This window comes from Rhagoletis pomonella, unplaced genomic scaffold, assembly GCF_013731165.1.
Source record: "Rhagoletis pomonella isolate Grant_MI unplaced genomic scaffold, Rhpom_1.0 Rhpom_scaffold_00003, whole genome shotgun sequence".
In the NCBI taxonomy this organism is placed as follows: domain Eukaryota; kingdom Metazoa; phylum Arthropoda; class Insecta; order Diptera; family Tephritidae; genus Rhagoletis; species Rhagoletis pomonella.
The window spans coordinates 51,989,438-52,008,065 of record NW_023458557.1 but is presented as its reverse complement, the minus strand read 5'-3'; the positions used below and the strand labels follow the sequence as shown (position 1 = coordinate 52,008,065).

Genomic DNA, 18,628 nt, shown 5'->3' with positions numbered 1-18,628 from the left:
AAATAAAAAAAAAATATTCCGACGAACTGATAACCTCCTCCTTTTTTCAAAGTCGGTTAAAAACAGAAACGAAAGCGAATAAATGGAACAATTTTTCATTCTCTTATGTCGCGCTGAGACGCTGCCTATCGAAATGAACGTAGCAACGCATTGCTCTATGTAAAAATTTTAAAATCTTTCAACGCAAATATTTCGAAAATGGTTCAATGAATCTTAAATCTGAAAAGTTTGTACAAAGTTTCAAATCGAACACTTTAATTTGATGTATAGTTTCTATAGTCGTACATCTTGTGGATCGCTGGGAATAAGCGCGTTGTTTCAGAATAATATATAGATTATATTACTTCAGTGTATTTTAAATTATTATATTACTTCAGTGTATTTTAAATTATTATATTACATCAATGTATTTTAAAAATATTATTTTTATCGCTAATCTGCTCTTTGTGATTTGACAGAATCAGCTGTGTGCGTGACGTCATCTTGGTGCAATTTTTGATTGTGAGAATACGAGAAAAACTAAATAACAATTTTAATATTTGTGCGTTAATATTTCTGCGTGGTTTTAAACAATTATTGAGACATTACAAAGCAAAATGAAGTGTGCAGTGGAAAAGTGTAATAGTGAAAACAAAAGGAAAGCGTGCGATATAAGTTTTTTTCAGAGCTAGGTAATTTTAAGGACTAAAAAACATGATTACGAATACCGTAATTATAATCCTTAAAATTTTAAGATTACAATTACAGTAATTGTAGTCATGAAAATTACGATTACGATTACTTTAATTGTAATCCTAAAAATATTATGATTACAATTAATGTAATCGTAATCAAGAAAATGTTGATTGCGATTTTTTAATTTTCTGTAGAAGTTTAGTAGTTAAGTAAATGAGGGGAACTTTCACCGAAAAGTATGTAAAATTGATTTAAATTTGAAGTAATACAGTTACACAGCGGCCGCTGTGGTGTAGAGGTGGGTAATGGCACGATTTATTGTGTGTTGATACAGTGGCGGAGGTAATTCCAAGCATTTGCTGTTGAATTGGGCAAAATTTGGTATACGAGTAAGTGTGTTTATTAAATTAAAATATGCGATTGATCATAGTTATTATGTACCATAATTCATTTTTACTTAGAAAATGTCAAAAAAAGAAAAGCGATGTATGGCTTCACTTTTCAGCCGAGAAAGAGGGAAAAGTTAAGTGCCTCTTGTGCGCCCAGGTGCTCTCCGTGGGGAATAAATCGACCTTCAGTCTATTGCGACATTTAAGCACCAAACATCTAACGCAAACCATAAGGAGGCAAGATCCTGCAGCAATAGTTAGCGACAACAACAACAATTGCGTTAGTACAGAATAAACTGCAGAGGCGGCCATGCCAGCTTCGTGTGTTCAACCACGTCCATCCATAGCGCAGTATTTTAGCAAACCAATTTCCGCTAAAAGGAGCATGAAATCGATCACCAATTGGTCAGGATGATTGTGAGGGAATACCACCCATTTTCGGTTGTGGAGGATGCAGAGTTCAAAAAATTGGTATTCATGCTGAATCCATCGTACAAACTTCCAACGCGGAAAACAATATCCTCAACATTAGTTCCAGCAACTTACAGTGAAACCGTCGAAATAGTAAAACAGCGTTTGGGTAGAGCATATGCAGTGTGTTTGACGGTAGATGGGTGGACATCTCGTGCGCAAGATAGCTTTATTAGCGTTACTGCACACTATATAGTTGAAGGTAACAAGTGCACTTTTCTGGCTTCCGATTTGTTAAGCTGCGTTTCGTATACAGAGCGGCATACTAGTGACAACATAACAAAGAAACTGACGGAGATTTTGCAAGAATGGGATTTAGGCCATAAAATCACAGTAATTGCTACAGATAAAGCGGCAAATATGAAGGCGGCGGTGCGAGGAGGTGGGTGGAGGCATTGGGGCTGTTTTGCGCATAGCTTAAATTTGGTAGCACAGTCAGGTTTGAAAGAAATTCAACCGGTTTTGGACAAAGTAAAGGCAATCGTGAGGCTTTTTAAAAAAAGTTCGTATGCGCATTCACAGCTTAATGCCACGGCAAAAAGAATGGAACTCCCCGTTTGCAAATTAATCAACGACGTTCAAACCCGTTGGAATTCAACCTACGAGATGCTGAAGCGTATTTTGCTAATCAAAGATGCCGTGATCTCTACTGTAGCTGTTGTTAAGTCGTCTGCATTGGTGAGAGATGAAGGACTGTGTATGTAGTATAGATTTATTAAGTAATGAAGAATGGTTAGTTGCGCAACAAACCATGGATGTTATGGAGATGTTCGAAATTGTGACTACTACAATTAGCGGAGAAAAGTATGTTAGCGCTTCGACAGTAATTTTATATGTTACACAATTAGATAAACACTTAAGGACTTTAAACACCAACGAACTTACACTATTTGCACAAAACTTAGTGAAAAAACTACTAAATGAATTAAATTTTCGATTCAGAGACTTGGAACAAAATGAGCTCATAGCTCAAGCGACGATCCTTGACCCGCGTTTTAAAAAATTTGGATTTATAAGCGAGCTTAGTTATAATACAGTTGTGAAAAGACTATATTCTAAAGTAGGAAATACCACTATCCAAAACAAAGAAAATGAAGGAGATTTAAGTGCAGGCATTGAAGACCGTGCTCAGAATAGCTCGTCGGAAAGTCACCGGGAAGGTTTACTGTGGAAGGATTTCGATGCTGAGGTTCACATGTATACGCGTCCACAAGACCAATTAGCTTCTGCTATAGTAGAACTTGACAAATATTTGGCTGAGCCTATTTTGCCAAGGAAAAACGCACAGGGAAAGAATAACGACCCTTTGTTCTTGTGGAGCCAACGGAAGCATATTTATCCAAGGCTATATCGCATAATGAACTCGCGGTTATGCATTTCAGCCACTTCAGTACCATGTGAACGCATTTTTTCACATGCAGGACAAATTGTAAGCGAAAAAAGAGAAAGACTAGACTGCGAAAAAATATCGCAAATTATTTTTTTAAATTATAATCTAGGACATAATGATTTTTAAGAAAAAAGTATACTTTTGAATCGTATATATATATATAACTATATTTAAATTTTTTTTACAAATGATGGCAATTCATTGCTTTTGAGTTACAAATTACTTAAGATATATGAATATGTTTTAACTAGTCGTTATAAAAGCCAAGCGCCATATGATCTTTAAAAAAAAAGTGATTTACTCAGTATTATCATAAAAAACTAAGTTTTTTATATAAAACTTTATAAACCAATTGTAATAATCTACAACTGACCTCCATTTTTATTGTTTTTTCTTTACTTTTAATTAGTATTTACGATCTCGATAAAATATATGATTTACCTAGTAAAATAAAAAACCAAGTATTGAATTCAATAAACACGGTATCTTTACTGATTGTAATAATCTACAATCGAATAATATGTTTGTTGTCTTTACTTTAGTTTTATTAATATAGAACATTACTTCGAAAACATAAAATGTCTTTGTTAAATAAATCTCAGCGTAGTTGCGCATATTGGACATTAATATCTTCTGCTTTAAAAACAAAAGGGACTGATACTTTGCATTGATGCGTTTTTTGTTAACCGATTAGGGTTTTCACAAATTTAGCAGCGTATAACACGAAATTATAACTGTGAATACCCAAGATATGTTTGTTGCCATATGTATACGTACGACAATTGTGTTGGTGAATTTTGCTAAAGATATGGATGTAACGGGTGATTTTTTTGAGGTTAGGATTTTCATGCATTAGTATTTGACAGATCACGTGGGATTTCAGACATGGTGTCAAAGAGAAAGATGCTCAGTATGCTTTGACATTTCATCATGAATAGACTTACTAACGAGCAACGCTTGCAAATCATTGAATTTTATTACCTAGAAAAGTTGGCAGAAAATCCGCTTTTTTATCGACAAATTTTGTTCAGCGATGAGGCTCATTTCTGGTTGAATGGCTTCGTAAATAAGCAAAATTGCCGCATTTGGAGTGAAGAGCAACCAGAAGCCGTTCAAGAACTGCCCATGCATCCCGAAAAATGCACTGTTTGGTGTGGTTTGTACGCTGGTGGAATCATTGGACCGTATTTTTTCAAAGATGCTGTTGGACGCAACGTTACGGTGAATGGCGATCGCTATCGTTCGATGCTAACAAACTTTTTGTTGCCAAAAATGGAAGAACTGAACTTGGTTGACATGTGGTTTCAACAAGATGGCGCTACATGCCACACAGCTCGCGATTCTATGGCCATTTTGAGGGAAAACTTCGGAGAACAATTCATCTCAAGAAATGGACCGGTAAGTTGGCCACCAAGATCATGCGATTTGACGCCTTTAGACTATTTTTTGTGGGGCTACGTCAAGTCTAAAGTCTACAGAAATAAGCCAGCAACTATTCCAGCTTTGGAAGACAACATTTCCGAAGAAATTCGGGCTATTCCGGCCGAAATGCTCGAAAAAGTTGCCCAAAATTGGACTTTCCGAATGGACCACCTAAGACGCAGCCGCGGTCAACATTTAAATGAAATTATCTTCAAAAAGTAAATGTCATGGACCAATCTAACGTTTCAAATAAAGAACCGATGAGATTTTGCAAATTTTATGCGTTGCACGGTTCATGCAGTAGCGTACAGAGGTGCTGATGAGCACAAGCACAGTGTGCTATGTGTTCCAAAAAACACACTGGCCAGTATGTGCTTTAGTCGAGTGTGTCGAGTGTGTTACTACGCTATAGTTTAATCAAAAGGTGTGCCAGAGCGTGCGGCACATCGAAGAGTGTTAGCACAGTAGCACAGCACTGGGGTGTGTTACACATCACTACTGTGGTGTTGTGGTTAGCAGTGCATGCTACCATTGCGTAGAGCCTGTATTCAAGCCAGTGATCGGACTTAAAAAAATTCTGTGTGGTAGAATCTGGAAAAAAATGTGGTAGATCTCAGACTCTGGATCAAAGTTTGTAAAAAAATTTAAAAAATTCTGCAAGGTTTCACCTAAATTTCAAACTTTTTAATTAGGCTCTAAAAAAAATTCATTTTAGTACAACAAAGTGCAAGATTGAAGTTGCTAAGTGTAGGCAGTTCCTTCCATATCAAGATATTTTTCGAACATAGGTAAGTTTTTTTTTCTCTTTATCACATCACGAAGTAGCGAACAAATGTGGCACCACTACTTGGAATTTGCCGATTTTGACAATTCTCCAGTCAATGTATACAACGCCTCAGAAATTTTATATGCACTGAAATTTGCTAATACTTTCACAAAAATCCCCGTTTTTTTACATTTTCGCTATTAATTCTTTTTATAAGTCATATATTATAAAATTTAACATAATGAAACCACGTTTCCTGTCGAAAAATTTATTATTGAGAAAATTTACTATTTTACAGTTTATTTTTTCCTCCCATTCGGCTTTGTTTACTTTTACTTGAGAAATTTCATCGCCGACGGGAATGCGGAATCTTGTATTATATCATTCTTGTTACCATATAGTGTTTAGTTTTGGACAATTTTTGCTACTAAAATTAATAAAATTATGTCGAGCAGAAATAAAACCAGGTACTCAAAAACGCGAATATGTGGTAGATTTCAGACCTTGTGTGTTAGATGTGGTAGATGCTCAAAAAGGTGGCAGATCTACCACAATGTGGTAGAAGTCCGATCACTGATTCAAGCCCGGCTAACCCAACATCAAAATAAATAATATAAAACAACTTTTTAATATACAACGCTTTTATAAAGGGACTAAAAAGTAGAAAATAATAATTCTCAGACCCATAGAATTTGATTTGATAACTTTTGATTTTGAAATTTTAACAAATGTCATTATAAACAATTTATGAGATTGAAAATAAAAAGCGTGGGGCGCATGAATAGACCAGAATTGATATGAAGGATAATATATGCATGTATGTGGATATATGAATTAGGAATGTTCGATATTTAAGAAAGTATCGATATTATGAATCGATTTAATTCATCGCATGTAAAATAGATATGGCGAAAAATCGATGTTGAAAATCCTACTCCCTTTTTCAACGAAAAAATTTCAGGAAGAAATTTTTTTGACGTAGTTTGGGGTCTCCTGTTTAGGTGAACACGAAAATAAAGTTTTTCCCCTAATCGCGATATGGGAAATGTCCGCTTGGACATTTGTGTCTTTTACGATTTGCGCGCTAATTTTGCATTTCTCGTGAAAAAAGGTAGAGAACAAAATTGTAGAGAATTCGATCCCCTACAATTTTCATGTGCCTGTCATTTTTTTAAACAATTATTTATTACTAATAATAATAGTTGGGTAAGTGGCGCGGTTTTTTCGAATTTTGAGCAATTTCTATTTGAAATAAGTGGCTCATTTAAATGGCAAAGTTGTAGAGGACGAAATTTCCAATAAACGCATTATTTATATGTTCGCGTACGACGTGTAGATCTCGAAAAACAACGCGCTCAATGCAGCGGCAGGGGAAAGCTACTCAAAACTTTTTTCACAGTATCTCGGAGGTCGTGTTTTTTGGTGCGTATATTCACCAATAGGCCAAGCCCATGAATGACTATTTTCAGTCAGTTGAAACTGTAATTAGCAAATAGTTTTTGTGCTTTTATCAATACGACTTTTCTCTGATTGTAAAGAGTTTTATTGTGGCAAAAATAACTATGTGTGGATTAGGACTACTGGTGAAACCACATAAAAATAAAACGCGCCAATAACTTTAACTCTGAGGCAATGTGGAAAAAAGTTTTGAGTAGCTTCTCCCTTTCCGCTGCATTGAGCGCGTTGTTGGTCGAGATCTACACGTCGTACGCGAACATATAAATAATGCGTTTATTGGAAATTTCGTCCTCTACAACTTTGCCATTTAAATGTGCCCCATATTTCAAATAGAAATTGCTCAAAATTCGAAAAAACCGCGCCACTTGCCTAATTTTGGGCATTTTTTGCATATTATTAGCAATAAATAATAGTTTAAAAAAATTGATAGGCCATGAAAATTGTAGGGAATCGAATTCTCAACAAATTTCTTTACCTTTTTTCGCGAGAAATGCAAAACTCGCGCGCAAATCGTAAAAACATAAAGTCCAAGATGGCGGACACTTCCCATATCGCAATTGGGGGAAAAGTTTTCATTTTGTGTTCACCTAAACAGGAGACACCCAACTGCGTCAAAAAATTTCTTTCCGGATTTTTTTTAATCTTACGTCGATTTTGGTCTAAAGTGATCGGGCTATTGAATAGAATGTTAGACCTGCCTATCAACTCACCTAATTGTGTTATTTCCATCTTGAATATTTACTGAGGATTAAAACGGCATGCCGGTCAACAGTATTGCCAAAGAAGATAAAACAAGACAATAAGTCTAACGGTGGAAACGAGTTAAGAGCCGTATACACCATGCAAGCGGTTTCCCTGTAGGGAAACCGCGGACTAGTGAATCAAATTTCTAGATCCGTACTAGGTCTTTATCGCCAAAAACGAACTAGTCCGATAGGAACTAGATCCCCAGCGGGCCAAAATTGGCGAAAAGTGGTACTTTTAAAAAACTATTTTTTTTTCAGTTTTTTCACTAGAAATCTATATCTAAAGTGACGAATTTAGAAATAGTTCGGAACTATAGAAAAAGGGATGCAGAACGAACTAGATCTTATTTGTCGAATTTAGAACCAGTTCAGAACTATCGAAAAAGGGATGCAGCGCGGGGCTTGTTTACTTTACATAGATATGTGTTCGGCGCCTTTTTCGTTCAAATACGCTTCTAGTCGGTGCTTCACAGATGCGTTTTCATAGCTTGGTAATACAAAACTAAAATTTGTGTTAACATTTCAACATCTTGAGACAGTCTGGAATCTAAGAAATAACAGCGAGCACCTCTGCAAACTCAGCTACAGCTAAAGGTATGTAAACGTACATTTCTTACAATCATTCAAACAAATTTAATTTCAAATTGAAAACACATTTCTTCCAAAATAACTTCAAATCGCACACACGGAAGAACCAAAAAGATTGAAAAATCATGATACTTTTTTCTTTCGTCTGTCGATTTTAGAACTGGTTCGAAAGTCATGATAAATTCGCCAGTTGCTCGCATGCAAAAGAGATTTATCGCGAACCAGTACTGGGTCTAAATGTACTAGAAGCGCACCAGTTCAGAACTAGAGATTTTCCCCACAGGGTTATCAAACTTAAGAGCTACATAAATCACACAAGCTGCGGGTTGAACCTCCTTAAGTAGTTTCCCAAACACTTTTTTGTAGATGAAAAATACATTTCAACTTAAATATCGACACTGCGGGTAAAGTATTGCTGTCTTCGATATATCAACCTGGGAATATCGATTCAAAAAATCGATTATCGCAACATGAAATATCGATATTCAGAATAATCGATACGATATCGAACATATGAATAACGACCGCTTAAAATCGATCAATTTTGTACTTTCTCTGCAGAAATTTTAGGTCTATGTTATGACTATTGTCAATTAAATCTAATGCTTTGTATTGCATGCGCCCACGCTTTTCATCTTCAATCTCATAAATGGTTTATAATGACTTTTGCTAAAATTTAAAAATCAAAAGTTATCAAAACAAATTCTATAGGACTGAGAATTATTACTTTCTACTTTTTAGTGCATTTATAAAAGTGTTGTATATTAAATTTTTTTTATATTACATATCTATTTTCTACTTTTTAGTCTTGTTTATATAAAATTTAGATAGATATTTAAATGATTCAACGATATTAATAGATTGGTGCACACACATGCATATACATCAGTGCCCGCCAAAAAGAGAAAAGTCTTAAAATGAGAATGTATTAGTTATGAAACAAAAAATGAGAATTTGTTGGTGGTAATGCACGGAAAAAAATTTCTGTGTGGTATTACTTAATATAAAAACTTTGGTATGTTTTTTTGCCGTTTTTTTCATTGAGCGCTATATTTTAGATCTAAACAACATAGAAACATATAATGAAAGGTAACGACCCTAAGAAAGGAAAAAGTTGGAAAAATTTTGTATGTATTGTACAAAATTATTATTATTTTTTTATAATTTAAGTGTGGATTTCTGAGCAAAAAATATAACGTGCTTCGAGCACTCTGAATATTAAAAGAAAATTTCGTTGATTTCAAGTAGAAATAAAATAAAAATATATATATCTAATATATATTTATTTTAAAATTAGGTAAAACTTGACATTTAAGACCAATTTAAAATAACGATTAAACCAAAAGATAAAGAACAAAACATATTGTATTTTTTAATTGAGGACTAGTCTGGTATTAAAAAAAAAATACATAATTCACAAAGTTCTTTTAATATGAAGAAAAAGCACGACTTGGTACCATATACATACCTATTTCCAAAATGTATTCAACAAAGTGTGATTGATTTTGACATTGCTCTCATAAGAAACAGGCTATAATGTCAAATTGAAATGAATTGTTAACCCATTTGAAAATATTTTTTTTTCAAATTTGAATTTGTTTAAAAAAAATTTACACAAAAACCTTCAAGCAACAAATTTTCTTAACAAACGTGAAATTGTTAAGAGATAAACCGCCGAGGAGAGCAAGTAAGCACATTTAAAGTTTGGTAATAAGTAAATACGTTCGACTTTGCTTAAATATTTAATGTAAGGAAACCAAGATGAAACGGAGCAAAACTTTTGAACGGTGCCGCTGTATGCAATAGAAGTCAGGACACGAAAGAAACCTATTTGCGAGTTAAGACGGCAGCGATGTGGTGTTATACTACGTGATTCATCTCGCGATTTCAGCTCGTTTATACCCAAACTATTTCGCATGAAAAAAATTTAATTTCAAAATAGTTAGAGTTAAGCACTCATATAAAATTGGAAACAAATGTAAAATCATACTTTTATAAGTGTCGAATAATGTTTAGGATAAAAAAATTAAATATAAAAATAAACGCACAAAAGCATAAAACTTGGGCAATTAAAAACAATAAAATTGCTAAAACGATTTTATAAACAATTTAATTTATTTTATTGACAAAACATATATATTCCAGGTAATGTAAGTATAACAAAACTATAATCAAAATAAAAGCCTTGGGTATCAGTGCTGACAAGATACATGCATCACTAAGGGTTAATTCGTTTGTTTATACTTTTTGGCATTATAGTACCTTAAAAGAGAGCCGCACTGAGTTGTCAATCACACCTTGTTTAATACACCTTGCCTATTTCTAGGGGTGTATGTACGAAAAGTTGTGTTATAAATTTTTTGAATGAATATTCATTCATTCTGCTCAGTGTACCTACTTTATTCCATGATAAAAACATAGCAAGATAGAACCGTTCTCTCATTTTGTCGGCCATGATTTTTTTTTGAAGTTTGCCAGCATTTTAAAATCATATAAAATTGAAAATAAAATATTGAAATTGTTCGAAATTGTTGTTGCTTGAGATTGAAAATGAAAATGTGTGTGTGAGTTTGTAAGTAAATTTAAAAATTAAAATGTTTGGAAACGTCAAGAATTTTAAAAGTAACTCTCAGCGGTTCTACCTTACTATATTTTTATCATGCTTTATTCAACAATAATGCGCCATCAACCTGCTTCGCCTGTTGTTTGCATGCAACCAAAATGTATTCAACAAAGTGTGATTGATTTTGACATTGCTCTCATAAGAAACAGGCTATAATGTCAAACTGAAATGAATTCTTAACCGATTTGAATTTTTTTTTTCAAATTTGAATTTGTTTAAAAAAAAATTACACACAAATTTTTCCAGCAAAAAAATTTCTTAATTAATGTGAAATTGTTAAGAGATAAACCGCCGAGGAGAGCAAGTAAGTACATTTAAAGTTGGGTAATAAGTAAATACGTTCGACTTTGCTTAAATATTTAAAGTAAGGAAACCAAGAGGAAACGGAGCAAAACGTTTGAACGGTGCGCTGTATGCAAAGTCAGGACACGAAAATAGTGTGATGTTTTAAACCACCTAGTTGCGAAACAGGCGACTCTTTAGAATGCACGTTGAGAACAGAAATATTTCTTCTCACCGAAATAATTAAAACCATGCAAGCAAGTATGGAAGAGCTTAATTTAAAAGTGCTCGAAGCAAAGTCTTTAATGGAAAACTATTTCGCATGAAAAAAAATTATTTTCAAAAATAAATGTTTAGGATAAAAAATTTAAATATAAAAATAAACGCACAAAAGCATAAAACTCGGGCAATTAAAACCAATAAAATTGCTAAAACGATTTTATAAACAATTTGATTTATTTTATTGACAAAACATATATATTCCAGGTAATGTAAGTAAAACAAAACTATAATCAAAATAAAAGCCTTGGGTATCAGTGCTGACAAGATACATGCATCACTAAGGGTTAATTCGTTTGTTTAGACTTTTTGGCATTATAGTACCTTAAAAGAGAGCCGCACTGAGTTGTCAATCATACCTTGCATACAACTAAATAAAATTTGTTGCTCTTCTACTCTTTCTGTTGACGTTCGGATTATGTACGTGTAAGAAGCCGATTGTGTACATGTGAAAGGTCGAATATAGTTCGTTTCCCAGGAAAGTGTTTGGCGGGCACTGATATACATACGAGCACCAATTAATTTCATTTAAAGAAATGGCGTGTCCATTTCCGCTGTAGCGTACGTAGTGCATAGGGCGACATCTACCTCTCGAACCAACGCTGTTGATGTCCAGACTTTATAGAAACTTTGTAAAGCAAAGCTTTTATAGCTGTCTGGACCAGAGAACTTAGATAGATAGAGAAGGTCCAAACTGAAAGTGGAAACTATTCGCGGACGATAAATTAACAGCGTTAGAAAAGTTCAAGTTGGAATGTAGAAATTCTGTTGAATTTAATGTTGATAAAATAATACAATGTTGAGCAACATGAATTGTGATGTTCTTTGCGAGCAAATACACGAAAATATGGTAAATCTTCACATAATTTTCATTATTTTGTAGTTTTTGTTACATTTTTTATCTTGTTCTCGTTTTATGAAGATGCAAATACAATTTAAAACAAGTAAGAAAGTCTAAGTTCGGGCGGAACCGAACATTAAATATCCGGCGCAAGTATTAAATATATGTTTTTCACCTTTCCGAAAGCTACCGCTACATGGTAAACCGGGGTGTATCCATTTTGAGTAAATTAGCTCCTTAAATTTCGAAATATTGAAGTTTCAAGCATTTCTGAAATTTACTGTTATATGAAAAGCGGCCGTAATTTTAGTTCGATTTCAATAATTTTCAACGGTTTGCTTCTATGTGGCAGGCATAATAACCACACCGAGTTTGGTACAAATTGGTAGAACGGTTACCGATATAAATATAAGACGGACGGACAGACAGTAACCGCTTAATCGATTTCTCTTTTAATCCTGATCATTTATGTATACATTTGTCTATATCTATCTCGACTCGTTTTGTATGTTACAAACAACCGTTATGTGAACAAAGTTATAATACCCTTGTGCACAAGTGCGCTCGGGTATAAAAACAGCCGCAGCACATCTCCCCGCAAATTCATCACCGTCAAGCGTTTTTTGCAGGAAAATACATTAATTTTTTTTAATAAAATCAAAACTTCAAAAATCACAAACATATGTGGTTTTATCGGAAGTTCACAAATGTAACGTGGCAACTTAGCTCGTTTTCACATTTTTCGGTCCGAAATTGTAAAATTTTTGTCCATGACGCGCCACGATTTTTGTACAGGTGGGTCAATGTGCCTTGAACACCATTTGTATAAATGCAAAAAAATTATTTCATTTATTTTTTAATTTAAAAAATGTTTATACTTCAAAGCGTTTATAAAAATATATTTACATATATGCACGGACGATTTTTAATATTTTTCATCCGTAAGCAAATCTTCTGTACCATAAAAGATTCAAACACATCAAAGTACAAGTAATGCAATGTTCAAGCAAGTGCTACTTCACTGTACATGTGTATATGAATGTATGCATGTATGCGTGTAAAAAATGTTAATTCCGGTTTGCTTTTAACCCATGTTAGCGGACATAGTTTTTTTGGTTTCAGCTGGTTGAAGCACAATTTTTATGTTTAATCCTTATGAAAGTTACATGTATCGTCGAGAACATGGTTACATGCAGAATTTTAAATTAATTAATATTATTCTCCATATAAAATGTACGAGTATGGCTTTATTAAATGTAAACTTATGCGAAAACCTAAATATTTCGTCAACCAAGGGTTAATTTTGGTGGCGTCGTTGCAATTCGCAGAAATTTAATAATTTGTCTGTGGATGGAGGACGGCGAGGGGAAGACGAAAGCAGATCAATCGTACATATTTATGCACATATTTACATTTATAAATGCACACATATTTATGCGTTTGTCTTTTTGGATGAATGAAAAATTTCATATATGTAGTGATTTAGAGATTGCCATTTCAGTAATATGCCGTGGCGTGTACGCTAGGGGCGATGCAACTTTTCGTCTCAAAAATCAACGGAATTTTTTAGCAGCTTGAAACTTGCACTTCTTCAAACTAGAATTGAATGGGCTACAAAACTGCATACCAACATGTTTTCTAAAGATTCTGGTTAAATAGTTTGAAATTTTGGTGGAAATTTGCAGAATTTTTATAATTTTTGTACAAACTTGAAAATGTAAATTTATATGGTGTTTGTTGTATTACCAGCTAGGCTTTTACAAAAAAATACGAAACATTAAATAAACTAAAGACAAATAGCCAAAACAGGTTAAAATATCCCACTCCTATTATTTTGTGGACAACTGTATATGTTCATGCCACAAAAATTATTTCATAAGTAGGTAATTTTAAACACACATTCATATGTATGAACACTGGCAATCAAAAGTGAGTGCATGCTGTTTTTTGTTTAATAATTGCAATGTTTTTTAAGTAAATTTTTTTTTGTTATTTTCGACGGGTTTTGCGGTTTTATGCATATAACAAGTGCAATATAAAAAATAGCGCTATTTTTTTTTTTTAATTTGTTTGCAAACGGTCATGCGCATTTTATTCTACAAGAAATTCCCTTTTATTTGGTAAAAAGTGCAAAAAGCCGTCAGCAATAAATAATCAATCATAATAAAGTCAACCGGATTTTTTAGCCGCTTAAAACTTGATCTTGTTCCACTAGAATTAAAAAACCGATCTATCTGCGTACTCAGAATTTTTCTAAAAATTCAGATTAAACAGGTCAAAATTTAGACAAGAATTCGTTGAATTTTTCTATGTTCTGTGTAAAGTTTGAAAGTTTGACTTATGTAGTTTTAATTAAAGCATGAACCACATTTTTATAAAAAGATAATAAAAAAAATTTAATTGAAAATCATTGCAAATATTAAGCAAAAAACACCATGCACTCACTTTTGATTGCCAGTCTATGTATGCATGTACATATTTGTGTAAACTTTATGCCAAACTATCATTATTTTAAATTGTATTTGCATCTTCATAAAAGGAGAACAAGATAAAAAATTTAACAAAAACTCCAAACTAATGAAAATTATGTGAAGATTTGCCATATTTTCGTTTATTTGCTCGCAAAGAATATCACATTTCATGTTGCTCAACATTGTATTATGTTATCAACATTAAATTCAACAGAATTTCTACATTCCGACTTGAACTTTTCTAACGCTGTTAATTTTTCGTCCGCGAATAGTTTCCACTTTCAGTTTGCACCTTCTCTATCTATCTAAGTTCTCTGCCTTTGGTCTACATGAAATTGTAAACATTGTTAATACATCCATTTTTCCAGCATCCAGCATGTGCTAAAAATCGTTCTTACCTAAACGGCTACATGTCCAAAATTACGCGAATGTCTGCTTCATGATATTAACGCATACGGATTAATTAGAGACTTCAAAATGTTTATGTAGTTCGTATGCACTATTTATCTCTGCCTACGGTGAGACCTCATGGGAAATAACTAATTACCGCCTTGGCCTCTTTTTTGGCGGGCAGGTATGCATACAATTTTGTTATTTTTTGATAATTTTTTATTTTTAATATTTTTCAGAATATAAATTTTTTGAATATTGGGATGTCAAATGAAAGCTTTTGGGTCTTTCTGATTGGCCGGAGCAGAAAGGTTTCTGATACAACTCTGCATTGAACTAGTTTTCAAACGAGTTAAATGATTTAACTGGCTAAATTTTCCAACAACAATTGCATGCGATTTAACTTGTTTATGAACATGTTTTGTTCATTTAACTGGTTAAAGCCCATTTAACATGTTTAGCTCGTCAATTTCAACGTAGTATAATGCGATGAAAGCATACAATTTGCAACCAGTGTCGCCGCGCATAATTTTTAATGGTAGCCAAATTCCTTTGTGGCTAAAAATGGTAGCTAAAATTTTTTACTTACATATACATATATAAGTATACATGTAAAGATTTTCAATAAGTAATGGTATATAAAAACAATGAACTTTGAAAAAAAAGCTAATATTTTATCCAACCAAAAACCTTTTTGTATAAAAGGGGAAATATACGACCCCAGCTTGCTGCTCGAAGCATATAACTTGCCAGCATGCTGGTACAATATTTATTTCTTTACAAATGAGGTCGAGGAAAGATCGAAATGATTAGAGCAGAAATTTCATAATTTTTCTAGCTTTTTGTTAAACAATCAGGGCTGTCATGGAATCCAAGTCGGTTTTGCATTTTGTCGGAATTACAAACCAATTTTGGTTTCATTTGGTGTCATGAAACCGGATTGGTTTTGCTCTTTTCGAACATAAACAAAACCGATGTTCGAATCAGCTGTTTTGCACATTTGTGTGTATGGCGATAATTTGAATGTATATTTTTTTGACACAATTTTATAAAATTGAATTGTTTTCAGTAATTTAAAAAAAAATAAGTGAGCGCAAAATGACATCCGCAGTTGTCGCATTTCTCTTATTGGAAGAAGAAAGTTCCGAGAAAGTTAAAAGAAAAATTTTGAGAGATTGCAGCAATCCACTTGAGCTGCCTGAGACAGCGTAAGTAGATTGTTTTTTAATGTGCGTTTATAAATATTTATAGCGTATTTGCAGTTTCATAGCATATTATCGCCTCAACAAAGAGGGTTTCCGAATGGTGCTTGACACCATTGAAGCGCACTTGACACGTTCGAAAGTTCCACCAGTGCTGCAGTTAGCACCTTCGTTGCGATTTTTAGCTGAAGGATCCTATCAAAGATCAGTCGGGAACGACTCTAGCATAAGTGTAGCTAGAAGCACGGTGTCAACGATTTTAGATGATGTGCTTAAGGTTATGGAGCGGTTCATTTGCCCTCAGTGGGTGAAACTAGAAATGGACGGCACCGAAAAACGCAGATCAAGAGACTATTTTTACTTAAAGTACAAAATTCCCTCAATAATTGGTTGCATCGACGGGACACGCATAAAAATCATCAAGCCGAGTATTGACGAACATTTATTTTATAATCGAAATTGATATTTCAGTATGAATGCCATGATTGCAAGTAATAATGAATCTTAATTTTACTCGTACATTGCCTTGTAAAACTGATTTATATATATGTATGTACATTTTTATTTAGATTTGTGATGGTCACATGAAAATTCGAGCGGTCGATGCATGCTATCCCGGCTCTAGCCATGACTCATTCGTATGGAACGTTAGTAGCGCCAGACAATATTTCCTCAAGAAGTATGAGTCAGTTGACCGGACATCAAAGTTGTTAGGAGATTGTGGATATGGCATAGAACCTTTTTTATTAACACCATACAGAGATCCACGCTACAACTCCAAAGAATATAAGTTCAATTTGGCCCATTCATCGCTCGAAATATTGTGGACAATAGGAGTGCTGAAAAGCCGATTTCGCTGCTTATTGATCACCTTGCACTATCGGCCAGAAAAAGTGGTGAAAATTATAAATGTTTGCTGTGCGCTGCACAATATCTGCAGAGACTACAACGTGGAATATAACGACGACAGTATTACTTTACCATCAAATGATACTGATGAAAATGTTGAATCTCCACCGAACGCAACACTGAAAAGTGAAGGTAAAAGGATGAGGGATGAAATAGCCAACAGTTTATAGCAAACCAACTGAATAAAAATTTAAATATTTTTATATATATATATATATAATTTAAACTTACACTGTTTTTTATATACATATGTATAGACGTGGACGGAGTAGAAAAGTGACATAAAAAGAAAGCTCGCACAAAACAAAAGCGAGTCTCGAGCGACTGGTGGAGGACCCTTTTCTAAGCACCAACTAACGCAAACGGAAGAGACAATAGTGCGCATATGTGGCATTGCACAGTCTGTGGTTGGTGTGGCTGGCAATGCAGTTGGCCTCAGCGAAGATTTAGTTTGTGCAAGTGAGGATGAAATGCCATCAACATCATCGAAGCGGCCAATGTCTCCAGTCAGCAGCACTCCTAAAAGACAAAGGACAGATAGTACTGGGAAGCGTTTGAAACAATTTCTCGATGAAGACAACGAGAGAAAGCTCGAAATAAATGAAAAATTGAACGAGCTAATTAAGATTGAAAAAGAAAACGACAGTAGCCTCAGACGAGTGTATAGAGCCATAAAAAAAGCAACGAATCTGGCACGAATGCAGTAACTGAGCTCAAGGATGAATTTGTCCGTATTAATACAGGTGTTTTGCGAGCGATACAGGAAAAAAACGAAATAAAAGAAAAGCAACTCGAGCTCGAACTCCTAAAGTTTGATTACGAAAAACAGAAAGAAAAGTAATTTCCCTTTATGTCAAAAAAGTGTTGGTTGTGGTCGTTATAGTACCTAAAAATGTGCCTTATTTTATTGTTATAAATAGTTATATAAGTTTTAGAAAAATGTATTTACTTATTAAATGAATTTTTGTTTTGTTTTAATGAATATATATGCGTGTTTTTTAAATAAATAAATATGTGTTTTTTATTTTTTAATAAATAAATATTTGAATTTTTATTCAGTTGGTTTGCTATAAACTGTTGGCTATTTCATCCCTCATCCTTTTACCTTCACTTTTCAGTGTTGCGTTCGGTGGAGATTCAACATTTTCATCAGTATCATTTGATGGTAAAGTAATACTGTCGTCGTTATATTCCACGTTGTAGTCTCTGCAGATATTGTGCAGCGCACAGCAAAAATTTATAATTTTCACCACTTTTTCTGGCCGATAGTGCAAGGTGATCAATAAGCAGCGAAATCGGCTTTTCAGCACTCCTATTGTCCACAATATTTCGAGCGATGAATGGGCCAAATTGAACTTATATTCTTTGGAGTTGTAGCGTGGATCTCTGTATGGTGTTAATAAAAAAGGTTCTATGCCATATCCACAATCTCCTAACAACTTTGATGTCCGGTCAACTGACTCATACTTCTTGAGGAAATATTGTCTGGCGCTACTAACGTTCCATACGAATGAGTCATGGCTAGAGCCGGGATAGCATGCATCGACCGCTCGAATTTTCATGTGACCATCACAAATCTAAATAAAAATGTACATACATATATATAAATCAGTTTTACAAGGCAATGTACGAGTAAAATTAAGATTCATTATTACTTGCAATCATGGCATTCATACTGAAATATCAATTTCGATTATAAAATAAATGTTCGTCAATACTCGGCTTG

At 33.9% G+C, this 18,628-nt stretch overlaps 1 protein-coding gene across 1 annotated transcript; it reads left to right on the top strand.

Moving 5' to 3' along the window:
* The first annotated feature begins 16,518 nt into the window (after positions 1–16,518).
* Positions 16,519–17,752, top strand: LOC118736607 (putative nuclease HARBI1). The gene is made up of 2 exons (XM_036466658.1): positions 16,519–17,034; positions 17,160–17,752. Exons 1-2 carry the CDS (start codon positions 16,578–16,580, stop codon positions 17,180–17,182), a joined length of 480 nt encoding a protein of 159 aa, XP_036322551.1. The 5' UTR covers positions 16,519–16,577; the 3' UTR covers positions 17,183–17,752.
* The last annotated feature ends 876 nt before the right edge of the window (positions 17,753–18,628 follow it).

Coding starts and splice junctions, on each gene's coding strand:
- LOC118736607 (XM_036466658.1), top strand. CDS start 16,578: ATGAAAATTCGAGCGGTCGATGCATGCTATCCCGGCTCTAGCCATGAC. Junction 17,035..17,159: donor CGCAACACTGAAAAGTGAAG/GTAAAAGGATGA, acceptor ACATATGTATAG/ACGTGGACGGAGTAGAAAAG.